The sequence below is a fragment of the Leptinotarsa decemlineata genome, unplaced genomic scaffold, assembly GCF_025532065.1.
Source record: "Leptinotarsa decemlineata unplaced genomic scaffold, Ldec_3_MD MMD2_tig00003798_RagTag_RagTag, whole genome shotgun sequence".
NCBI lineage: Eukaryota > Metazoa > Arthropoda > Insecta > Coleoptera > Chrysomelidae > Leptinotarsa > Leptinotarsa decemlineata.
This window is the reverse complement of record NW_027412596.1, coordinates 3,121,902-3,135,007: the sequence shown is the minus strand read 5'-3', so window position 1 is coordinate 3,135,007 and position 13,106 is coordinate 3,121,902. Positions and strand designations below refer to the sequence as shown.

General features: G+C 35.0%; 2 protein-coding genes across 2 annotated transcripts in view; both read right to left on the bottom strand.

The window, feature by feature from the left end:
• LOC141483680 (U-scoloptoxin(01)-Tl1a-like) overlaps nucleotides 1-2,946 on the bottom strand; it is a 48,655-nt gene extending 45,709 nt beyond the window's left edge. Inside the window, exon 1 of the transcript XR_012466223.1 lies at nucleotides 2,932-2,946. The gene's annotated coding sequence lies outside the window, so the exon portion shown is untranslated. The remainder of the gene's footprint in view (nucleotides 1-2,931) is intronic.
• Nucleotides 2,947-7,582: 4,636 nt separating this feature from the next.
• LOC141483677 (peritrophin-1-like) lies at nucleotides 7,583-12,715 on the bottom strand. The gene is made up of 3 exons (XM_074178475.1): nucleotides 12,557-12,715; nucleotides 10,340-10,651; nucleotides 7,583-7,823 (listed from the first exon to the last, which is right to left on the bottom strand). Exons 1-3 carry the CDS (start codon nucleotides 12,672-12,674, stop codon nucleotides 7,642-7,644), a joined length of 612 nt encoding a protein of 203 aa, XP_074034576.1. The 5' UTR covers nucleotides 12,675-12,715; the 3' UTR covers nucleotides 7,583-7,641.
• Nucleotides 12,716-13,106: the final 391 nt, after the last annotated feature.

The following is a 13,106-nucleotide window of genomic DNA, read 5'->3' as shown; positions in this document are numbered from 1 at the left end:
ATAGTGGGCCCTTGCATTCTTTTCGATATCCATAATTCTGATCAGTTCGTGATCGGTTCTTGATCAGTTGCAGAGAAAATGCTTCACTGAATATTCCATAGCAAACTCTTGGAAGAAATTTACTATATATAATATTTACACTGTTTATCTTTTAAAAAGTATGTTTTTCCGTTAATCAGCTGTCGCAACTCTACAAACGACAACCCTCAGAAGTCGAAACTTGTGCGAGCTAAGGATTAACGAGGTATTACCTTTTACCGTGTGATTCCCAACACGGAATGCTATTATTTCCATAACTATTTTGGATGAAACAAAAAACAGTTTCGTTCTCCTCATACATCCATATAGATGCTAGTGATTCCCAGCCTGTTGATATTCAAGAACATGAAATGAGTGTATTTCTCTTATAACGTTATCCCGATCCAAGCCGATAGGCCAAGTGTCTTACGGCCTATCATCGGATGTCTACCAATGGGAGAGACAGTGTTCCATGTGAGTGACATTTTACTTCTTTCATTCACTATATTGTGTAGAAGTCCTGTGAATGATATCTGATTCAAGTCGATAATGAATGTTTGAAATACAAACAGAATAGAAAAAAGTGTTTCTGTATAATTCAGTATTCAAATAAAAGTATTTGTTTCAAAAATATTTCTCTTTCATGTAATTCAATGTTTATATGGAAGTTCCTCTTTCGAAAGAGCTTTTTCTTTCAGTTCGTGTCTTAAAGTTGCTTCTTTGCATGATCTACACATCTTTGTACAGAGGTCCTTTTTTGAATTGACTGCTTCCTTCCTTTCTTTCGAAGATCCACAGGAGAAGAAAATTGGATGACTTAACGCCACTTTTCCTCAATGGTGAGATCATTCCATTTAGAAAGGAGGTGAAATATTTTGACATTGTCCTCAATAAAGAACTTACCTGGAACGCCTACTTGGAAAAAGTTTTACACAAAGCCAGACTCTCCTAATGAACATGACGAAGGATTTGTGGTAAAACTTGGATTTAGGACTCAAACAAATCCATTGGATTCATGTGATGATTGTCAGACCAATGATAGAGTGATTGCCTGATGGCTGAAAGCTTTACAGAAAACGGCTCAGGCAAAATTCTCTGGCATACACAAACAGGCTTGTCTATTCATCAGTGGTGCCATCAGTACCATATTGACAGCGGCCATGGAGATCCTTCTAAATTTACCTTCTACCCACATTTTTCATGAGACGAAGGCTAGATGGACTGCATATGAACTTGTACACATTGCCAATTGCAGAAATCAATCTGAGGCAGAGTACAACAGACTGCTGTTTGACACTGGAAGTCACAGCATTCTGTGAATGACCTCTGACTTCATGCCTCCAACTGTCAACTACGAACTGGCTTATAAAGTACTGTTTCTGAGTAGAAAGGATCAATCCTCCGAGAGAAGGAAATATCGAGAGCAGATAGTTATTTATTCACAGATGGATCAAAAACATCTTCAGGTTCTGTTGCAGGTGTTTTCAGTTGTAGACTCAGGACAGAGATATCAACCTGCCTAGAAACCTATGCGACTGTGTATTTCAAGCGGAAATGTATACTATTGAATTGTGTGCGGAGAGATTGGAAGGATCCAACCTCATACACAAGTCAATAAAAATATTCTCGGACAGTCAAGTGGCATTGGAAACTCTTGGCTCCTACCGAGCAACATCTAAATTGATAACGAATCGCCAAAAAACAAATTGTCTCTGGTCTGGACTCCTGGCCATACTGGCCTGGAAGCCTGACTCCTTTGCATAGGAGGGTGTTGCAAGCAGCTTCATCGGGCCAGAACGTCTCATTGGCATCGCTTTGAGTTTTAAAAAAAATCTGTTTTTACCATCAACCAGATGTCGCACCACTACGAACGACAACCCTCAGAAGTCGAAACTCATGCTAGCTAAGGATTAACGAGGTCTTACCTTCTAACGTGTGATTCCTAACACGGGTTGGACGATAGCAAGTGGAGATTGATCGTTCAGACTAGGGCTTGAACCACCGACCAACGCGGCAGTCAATTCGAGTGAGTGAACAAAGCACCCACGCCGAACGCTTGGCTACCTCCAAGGCGGTTATTCATCCTTCGAAGCTTGATACCAAATAGTTGTTGGACTGCAGTGGGGAGGAACTACGATGTTTTACAGGCCTTCTCACAGGTCTCTGACATCTGAATCAGCATATGCAGAGACCCAGACTGTTGAAAGACGGTGTGTGTGAGAGATGATGAAACAGCAGAGCACATACTTTGTGCTCTGGGAACCGAATCAAGTTTTCAGAGTTTCGCGGAGCCGTACTCTCACCATATGACCTGAAAGACCACTCACCATACAAACTTATCGACTCCGTTAAGAAATTGGGTTTATTTGGTCGAGTGTGAATATGTGTGGGTTGCGGTGGAGGGTTGAATATACCCACTCACTTTAAACCTAAACTAACCACACTAAATGATTCTTTGAATCCCCTGTAGAACTGAAACAAACGGGAAATTCTCTACATATTTCAAAATGTTCGTCAATCAAAGCTTTTTCATACATACAACTCGGCTACTTAATGGCAAATCCATTTGTAAAATTTGAAACATAGTGAAAAAAAAAGCTGAATGAATAAAATCATTCTGTCAAATCGTTTCACAGATGTAAAAAGTATTACTGATAAAAAACACGAAATCACCAGGCAAGAGCCTATAATAAACGTTCGTGAAATTTTCGAACAGATAATGTTTGAAATGTACATTTATAGTTAATCGGAATTTACTAATGAGAAAAATTCTAATATATATACTTTTCCAGTAGGTCGGTATAATTCAATAATCTCCAACATTTCTTGTAATCGGAATATTTTGGCTTGAATTTCTCAGGACAATATCTCTTTAACTAGTACACCCCTTCAGATAACTACCTTTTCACTTACTTGGTTCTGAAGCTGATGCAAAACTCTTGAAAACGAAAAAACATATCACGAACTGAATTATTTTTTGGCACCGTAAACCACAAAATCGATGCTGATATGAACATGAGTGATTGAGGTCTATCCAATATTTATATCAATAAACAAAAAAGATCCGGGAAAGATAACTCATCTGGATTAGGCTAACCAGAAATTTAACGGAAATTATGACATCTTCTCCAGTAATTCATTAATCCCCAGGTAGATGAAATCCATGTCGTTATGTTGTAGATTCTAAAAATAAGGCATTTGACGGAGGAGAAATGCAACATAGAATCGCAAAAAAAATTATTGATATTTCCAAGGAGCCGTGGAAAAAGTTTATAGTCGACTTATATTTGTCTTAACATCAACGTAAAATCCAAAAAGACCTCTTTTATTTTCTCAAAAGCTGAAGATTATCTCTCCCCAATGCCAAGGTTCCCCTTTCTTCAATAACGAATTCAAGGGCAACGATATCTTTGTAAAATGCCTAACAAGCCGTCTGTCAAAATTACTCAAACCTAAAATGGACTTTAAATAATGAATGTTTCTAGAAACTTAAAATTTCTGAATAGCAGCCATATGTTCCGGATTCATAGCCACCCCAGAAGAAGAAATGATGTGTCCCAAAAAATTTACGGAATTTCGGGCAAAGAAGCATTTCTTCAAATGTTCTAAATGAACACTAGCATTCTCTGAATAAATCAATAAATCTACCTACTTGGTACAGTGCCCGGATATAACTTTCCACCAATGTAATAAGACTAAATGGTAATCTCTTATAAAGATACTTGTGTCCCTCAAAATAAAACCCTGAATATTCTGATGCTCTTCAGCAACTTCTACCTGCCAGTAGGAGGCCGTTTAGTCATTAGTATACTCAGGCACTGCCCTTGTACAAAATCATATAGTAACTCCCACGGATTAATTGGAACCACCCGATCTTTTTCCATCCGAGCATTAATGAACCCTGTATCTAAATATACACGACCTGTATTATCCTTTTTTTTTACTACGACTAACGGACTAAAAAACTCTATCTCATTTCAATAACCCCCCACTCCTCCATTTCCTTGATTTGCTTTCGTGCTTTCTCCCAGAAAGCGTGTGGAATGGAATATTGATGACGCTAGAAGGTGTTATGTATTCAAAGACTAGACTGCTTCCTGATGATCATTTATTTTATAATTCCACAGATATTCTTTACGTTTTACTGTCGACATCGATAAACTACTTTCTAGCTACCATACTATACTAACTATATATGTCAAATGTCTCTTTGACAATTGACTGGGTTTTTGGGTTCGAATATCCACGTTCGGATATCCACTCGGTTAATACTCTACATTTCTCTCCATATAATTAAAGATTCAATTTTGAGGGAGGTTTTACAATTCTGCCAGAGCGAGTTACAGTAGGGAATAATTTAGTGGGAGAAGCAAGGGTTATGCTGTTTGATACACTTGATTCAAAATTTGAACTGTGATCTATATCAATATTATTTAAACTTTTTCAGCTTCTTTTACGTAGTATTAGTGTTATTATTATTCAATTCACAAAAGGTTTTAGAATATAACATATCAGAGTTACTTGTATTGGGACTTACAGTAATTTTGGTGTTTGCTAAAACTTCAGGTAATATGGGTTCATGTCGATTAGTTCGCATATCATCAGAATGAATAAACTATTTCTACTAAATAGGTATTTAAACTTAAAATTTTCTTTACAATCCCTTTCTGCCATAATTTAGTACGTTTATTTTTAACGAAAACATGTTGACCGACTTTTTACAAAACACGTTTGTTGAAGTCAGAGCGCATCAGTATTTTACTACGAACGATTCCATGAAATAATTTCAAAATTTCCTTCTGCGAAGACTTAGGTATAATTGTTTTGTTTACCAGTAAAATACAGCTTTGCTCTACTGATAATTCATTTCGTCTCTTGTAGAAAGGCTTGAAATTTTCATCATATGTATGTTCAGGCCATCCAAAGATTATAAAATCTTTTACTTTATTTATTTCTTTAGCTATATCACTAGAATTCAACGGTATCTGATTAACTAGATTAAATGAGTATAAAAAGTCAATAATTTCTGACAAACCGTCTGAATTAGAGATTGTTGACCCTTTTCTATATTGAATATCGTATTGATATCCTGATAATGTGACTGCCGATCTGGTAATTCGAGCCGCAGCTGATATAGGTATACCTTTTTTTTACAAAAATGAATTGTAATGGTTGATGATCAGTCGGAAGAATAAATTTCCTGCCAATTTTTTTTCCGCAAACATTAAGGCTAAGGCTTCTTTCTCGTTCCAAATTACTGTATTTTTTTTCTGTTTCTGATAGAGTGCTTGAAGCCAACATAGCTGGTTTTTCAACCCCATCTATTTTGTGACTTAGAACGCTACCTACACCATTACTACTAGCATCAGAAGTGACGTAAATCAGGAGTTTTGGATTATAATGTGTCAAAACAGTATCAGAGGCTCAAAAGCCTCTTGACAAGTTTTTGTCCAACTCTTGGAAAAATTAATATCTTTTTTTGCATAGATCATAGAGTGGTTTTAATTTTGAAGAGAGTATTGGAATAAATTTTCCATAGTAGTTCAACAATCCGAGATATGATTTCAGTTCAATCAGTGATCTTGGTGTTGGTGTTAACTTTATTGCATTTATTTTATCTTCTGTTGGGTGAATCCCCTCGACATGAATAATGTGACCTAGGAATTCCACATGTTCTACAAATAACTTGCATTTCTTTTCATTTATATTAACATTGAATTCCAATAATTTTTTAGAACATTCCTAACGTTTTCATAACACTCTTGCAAGGTTGTGCCAAAAACTAGTATATCATCAAAGTAGCACTTAGTATTTTCCAATCCATCCAATATGCTGTCCATCACTGACTGAAAAATACTCGGCGCTGAACTGACACCGTATGTCAATCTTGTATAAGCGAACAACCCTAAATGTGTGTTGATCACTAAAAGTTCTTGAGCTCTAGGGCTAGGTTTCAATTGTTGATAAGCTCCTTTCGAATATATTACAGTGAAATATCTTTGACCAGTTAGAGAAGCAAATATATTATCTGGTAACGGCAAGGCGCATACTCCAACAACAACTTTTCTAAGCTCAGCTTATGGCCCTCATCAAAACTTTGTGCTTGTGTAGCAGTTTCGAATATTTCATCTTCTGAATACAATCTTCGTCATTAATATTGCTTATCGCGTCATTCACCCCAAGATCGGCTACTCCAAAAATGTTATTTTTCTTACCAAACTCTTAAAATTTCCACTCAATGTTTCACCAGAGAAATAAATTAATGGACACCCCATAATCCCTCATCCAATCACACCCGAAAATAACATCACGTACCAAATAAGGCACTACTAAAAATGAATAATCGAACTCGAAGCCCCCCATCTGGACGATTAACAGGACTTGCTCCCTAACGGTGCGCGATGGTGCTTCAGTTACCCTACGCCCCCACCATTGCTACGCTCCTGCAAGGGATACGAAGGATTGCCGGATTAAGTGCTACCTACTGATTTCAGAATGCTTCTGAAGTTCCGGTTATCTGAGATCCTGAGTCAATTAGACCTCTGGTTCGGACCGAGTTTTCCAGGACCACCTCCACGGTAGCTGCCACTGCTATGGTTTTCACTTCCCCACTCTCCGGTTCCTCTAAAAAGTCTTCATAACTCCCATTAAATATTGTATTGACAAAAGTTACCCCTGAACCCTGACGATCCGTCTCGTTTCTTCTACAATTGCTCCTTTTAGACTATCCCTGTCCAGAATTTCCCGGACTACTAGTCGAATTTGGATTGTTAACAGGACGATTATTTTGGGGCCGCGAATTACCGACATTTCTACCTCCGGAATGCCCCATACCATTGAAAGTTGAATAAATTTTCCTCAAATGACCAACAAGAAGTTATTCACCTGCCAAGTGGTGAACTTGTTTTCATAAAATATCAGAACCATCTGTCTTCCTATAGAAGTATTATTGTATAGTAGGTTTTACCTTTTCGTTACCCTTACGTTGTAAAACTCGAATCAAATGAAGGAAAGAGAATCAGAATATCACATCACCACCACACTTGACAATGGGATTAAACCAAGTAATTTATTGCATACTATAATGTAATTGTTTCTTTTCCAAAATCTACCTGTTTTGCCAGAATCAATTATCTGAATTCGGGCGTTACTTGATAGAAACCTTCTTTTTTCTGATTGATTCGGCCGCTACTTAATGAAGATCCATAGTAATTGCAAAAACTACAAAATCGTGAGGTGTAGTTTTTGAAATTGATGGAAACCCATAGTAATTCCATAAACTCTCTATGGGACTCACGTGTTTTTAGATATGTTAGTCTTCAAAATATTCCCAAAGAACAGTTTGGAAAATTATTTGAATTCTTAATGTAAAAGGTTTTTGTGATGCACTGTTTGGGACCTTTGGTGTAGTAATGAATATTACTAGAGTTTTTTTCCCAAGACCAAACCGTCATTTTAACACCTCGACACGTGTTTCGATCACCAAGTGATCATCTTCAAGAGAAAGATCAATCAAGGTTTTTGTTACTGAAACAACATATTGAACTTGAACAATGCACAAAAAGAAATTTAATATATTTTTATTCATGTTTTTTAAATACAAGGATGAAAGATACATACATACTAGACACTGATAGAAGAACAGTTAGCATTCTCTGGCTGATCGCAAACATTCAATTCGGGATTGAAGTGTAAACCATCTGGACAGCCATGAAGATAAGGTTTTCCGTTAGAACACTGACAAAATTTGGTACAATCTGGTAGCGAAAAGTAGACTGGATATTTGTCATCAACTTCGGAGCATTCTGTGAAGAGATATAATAATAATAATAATAATAATAATAATAATAATAATAATAATAATAATTTCGTTTATTATGCATAAAAATACATTTATACATAAAAGGAAAAGGATTAGCCAAAGGCTATCTTCCACCCTTTCCAAAAACTATACAGTAAGTATAAGAAAATAATTATAAACATACTTATTTAGTGTCATAACAATGATAGAGAAGAGAAAAGATAATACATCATCTAGTTGCTAATAACTCTTAATTTTCCTAACATTATTTTGGTCAATTTAACAATTTCATTGCACTACCGTACATTGAATTTTAAATCTTTTAAATTAGCACTGAGCAGTAAGCATCTGTGATTTTATTTCTTTCTTAAATTGATGAATATTATGATTCGAAAGGGGTAAAATTTCATTCAGATAGGAAGGGGCTATATAAGAAAAACATCCTTGAAATTTGGAAGTACGGTGTCTAGGTATGTTAAATGAGTTAATTCTCAAATTGACCATATTTATATCAGAATGCCTGCTTAGTAAACTGTATAAATAACTAGGTGTTTTAGTTTGAAGCAACTTGAACAAAAACATTTTTATCAAATATTGGACTCTGTACCTCATATTTAGCTCCTTCATTTTTAATAAAAATGGAGTGACATGTTCACCATATGGTATACAGCATACGAATCGCATGCAGGCATTTTGTTTACGTTGTAACTTCTGTTTGTTATATTGCGGCAAAAAATTGTAATACACCGAACAACAATACTCGATATGGGGGTAAATAAGAGTTTTAACTAACCTGAGTTTCATTTCTTCTGATAACTGATACTTGAATTTATATAGCGATTTGAGTTTGAAGAACGATACTTTAAAAATGTTTGTCACATGTTCGTGGAAAGACAAAGAGCTATCTATGGTTACGCCAAGATTTTTAGCACTGTCTACCCAGTCAATGTCTGCGTTATCGAGAGTGAGCCTAAAGTTACACTGAGTTTCTACTATTTGTCTTTGAGACCCTATGCATAAGGACAAAGTTTTATTTGGATTGATTTTCAGTCCATGATTCTCCGAGTATAGGAATGTTTTGTGCAAATCTGTGTTTATATTGGTCACGCAACTTTCTGTATCGGTGTTATGAGAAGACAAATATAGCTGTATATCATCTGCGTATAGATGTACTCAACAATGTGATAAGAAAGTGGGGTAATCAAAAATAAACACTGAAAATATCAAGGGTTCTAAAATACTTCCCTGCGGTACACCTGAGACTGTTTCTTTTTGGGATGACCATGAGTAATCATCCAGTTTGACCCTCTGTGATCGGCCTGTGAGATAGCTGGTCATCCATTTATGATAAATGTCATCAAATCCTATAAACTTCAGCTTGCGGATCAGTAAATCGAAATTAACTAAATCGAAAGCTTTACTTTGATCAAGCAGTACTAAAATGGTGACTTTTGATTGATCTCTGAATCTCGCAAGATGGTCGATTACTTTCAAGAGGGCAGTCTGTGTTCCATGTTTTTTGCGAAACCCATACTGCTCATACGGGAGTATTCGATTTTCTTCAAGAAAAGCTCTTGACGGAAAACATTTTTCTCGAATATTTTACGTAGGTCACTGAACGTGGTAGGTGGAAAGATACCCTGTCTGAAGGACTCGTTGAAAATATGTTTAACTTCATCAATACAGTGTGGTAGCACTAAAGAAATCATCTTGATATTTATATTGTCAATACCAGAAGCATTAGATTTTATTTCTTTGATAGCAGTCAAAATATCATCATCACATATATCGGTGAGGGAAAAGTTCATAGGAGGGTTCAATTTATTATTATTGTAGAATGAAAGAGTGTCATCATATACTATTGAATGTCCAGCCACGTTTAAAAAATAGTCATTGATTTCGTCAGGTTTACGTAGTTCAATTGGCAGGCTATTAGTTTGCGAGAATGATTATGTAGTAACACTCCAATCTCCAAGATTTCTCCATGTCATTTTTGAATTGTTTCTATTTTTATTCAAAACAAATTGTATATATACTGTTTTTTCACATTTTATTGCGTCATTGACGTAGTTGCGTAAAGTTACATAGTACTGTCTAACTGCTGTCTTTTCTTTAAGATATTTGGCATGAGCTCTATCACGGGTTTTCATCATCAATTTGATATTATAAGTTATATACGGGGATGCTTTATGTTTTCTGTTTACAGTACAAATTGAAGCATGTTTGTCAAAAAGCATAATGATGCATTCGTTGAGAAAATTTACTTTGGAATTGATATCTTGCATAGTCACAATATCACCCCATGGTAAGTTAGCAGCATCTTGAAAAAAAAATTCATGATTGAAATTCTTAAAATTTCTAAAAAAATTAAGTTATCATAAGTATTTTCGTCTTCGAAATCGATATCGCAAAATACCATCAAGTGATCAGTTATACCATTCATATCAAGTGTATTACAATTTCTTACCATTACTTCCATATATCAATATCGAATCTTCAGTTCATTGTATTTTTTATTACCTATTCCGTTTTGTTGGCAGATATTCACTTCAGAGTTTTCGGTAGAAGTCTCCTTATTTTGATCATCATTATCATTGTCGTTACCAGTATCATTATCATCACCATTGCCACCATCCTTGTCGTTCTCAATGTCGTTAAATGCAGCATCGCATCCGGCTCTGTGAGGCCAGTCACAAACGTTCAAAACGGAATTGAAGTGCAAACCATCTGGACAGTCATGAAGATACAATGTTCCATCAGAACACTGATAGAATTTGGTGCAATCTGGTAGCGCAGAGTAGACTGGATATTTGCCATCAACTTCTGAACATTCTGTAAAGAGATATATCAATATTTAATCTTCAATTCAGTGTATTTTTCAGTAACTATTCCATTTTGTTGACAAATATTAACTCGCAACTTTTTCGGTAGTTGTCTCCTTTTGCCATCATCACAATTATTGTCGTTACCAACATTACTCTTATCGTATTTGCCACAATCCTTGTCACCGTCTGTGCAGTATTGCATCCGGCTCTGTGAGGCCAGTCGCATACTTTCAAAATGGAATTGATATGCAAAACGTTTGGACAGCCAAGTCTACCATCAGTTTGGGATACAGATTTTGGCTAGGAAACAGCAATAGCGTCGCAAGGAAGATAAGTCATCACAACCAGTGCTTGCCCTTCCCTACGTCAAAGGTTTGTGGAGATGAACAGAATTGGATCCAAGTACAACATCAAAATCTGCTTCATATCCGGAAACATCATCCGTAGTCGCCTCACGAAAACCAGGCCATTAAACGCGGTGTGCGATTCCAAGAATTGCATATTTATTGTATATATTATACCATATAGGATCCTATATCATATATATATATATATATATATATATATATATATATATACATATATATATATATATATATATATATATATATATATATATATATATATATATATATATATATATATATATATATATATATATGTATATGTATATATATATATATATATATATATATATATATGTGTATATATATATATATATATATATATATATATATATATATATATCTATATATATATATATATATATATATATATATATATATATATATATATATATAGATAGATATTATGTCATATTAGATGATGGAAGTGCGAACTAGTTATTGAGCAATAGTATTCTTACACATACCCTGCTGATGCTTACTTGGTTAGCGAAACTCTCGTTGATAGACAGTATTTTTGTGAAGGAAAAGGAAAAGTGTTTTCCATTGATTTATTCCCTGATGACAGTCATCCGGTTCACAAAAGCGCGGGTTCTCAATAGATTCAAAAGGTTTTGGAGAACCTTTCTGGAAAATATTTCCCACATGCCCTCATAAAACATGGGATTGTGTTTAAATTTTCCTTAATTTCTCAGCACCTGTGCAATTTTTTTTAGATAACGCACAAACTAGAAGATAAATTTGCATGGACCAGAAGTGAAGTCAATTTGAAACGGTAACAACCCAGAAGTTTTTCTATGAGGAATTGGTCTCTTTCCCAACCTTGAATTATAGAATTCATATATGGTTCATATATGAACCGAAACAACTTGAATAGTTTGATTGTTTGGTGACCCCTCCATACCCCAAAAAAGTAATATACAGATTTGACGAAGACTCTCTTAAAGCCCTTTAAGATACGGCTCGTATTGGATGAAACTGCTGGAATGAATAGAAATTCAATATTTGAGAACAAAATTGAGAATTTCATAACGTCAATATGATTTCGTGACACCCTAGTAGAACGGCTATAAATCAAAGAAACAGAAAATTTTCCACATATTTCAATATCCTCGTCAACCAAAAAAAACTTTGGAAAATTTTTTATAAAAACTCGACTAGTTAATAGAAAATAAATCGATGACATTTGAGACGTGGAAAGAAACAAGCTAAATGAAGGAAATCAGTCTGTCAAATCGTTCCAAAGATGTAAAAATTGCTACTGATAAAAATAACACGAAATCACGATAGGTGAGCGCCGTGGAATTTTCGAACAGACAGGATTTGAAAAGTGCATTTATAGTTATTGGACTTTACCAATGAGAAAAATCTCAAGGTATATTTTCAGTCGGTGGTTGAAATTCAATAATTTCCAACATTTTTTGTGATTGAGATATTTCAGCTTGAATTTCCCAGGACAAAATTTCTTTAAATAGTACACCCCTTCAGTTAACCTTATTTTTACTTACCCGGTACTGAAGCTAACACAAAACTCTGGAAAACGAAAAAACATATCACGAACTGAATCATGTTTTGGCGCAAAATGTTTATCACCGTAAACTGCAAAATTGATGATGATATGAACATGAGTGATGTCTATCCCATATTTATATTAATCATCAAAAAAGACCCGGGAAAGATAACATATGGATTAAGCTTGCCATAAATTTAATATAAATTATGATATCTTTTCTAGTAATTCAATAATTCCCAGATAAATGAAATCCATTTGGTTATGTTGGAAGTTCTAAGAAAAATGGCATATGATGCAGGAGAAATGCAATATGAAATCACAAAAAAATTTATCGATATTTTCAAGGAGCGATGGATAATATAACGACGACTATATATTGTCCTTGTTGAGAAAAGTGCATCCTCCTCAATTTTCCAGTCGATCTTCATTTCATCGAACTAGATTGGTGAAACCACGAGTTCGTAGAACGAGTGATATTATCTATTGTTCGCTGCTCAATTGGTATTGCTCAAAAAATAACACAGTTGAGATGAATGGACATTTAT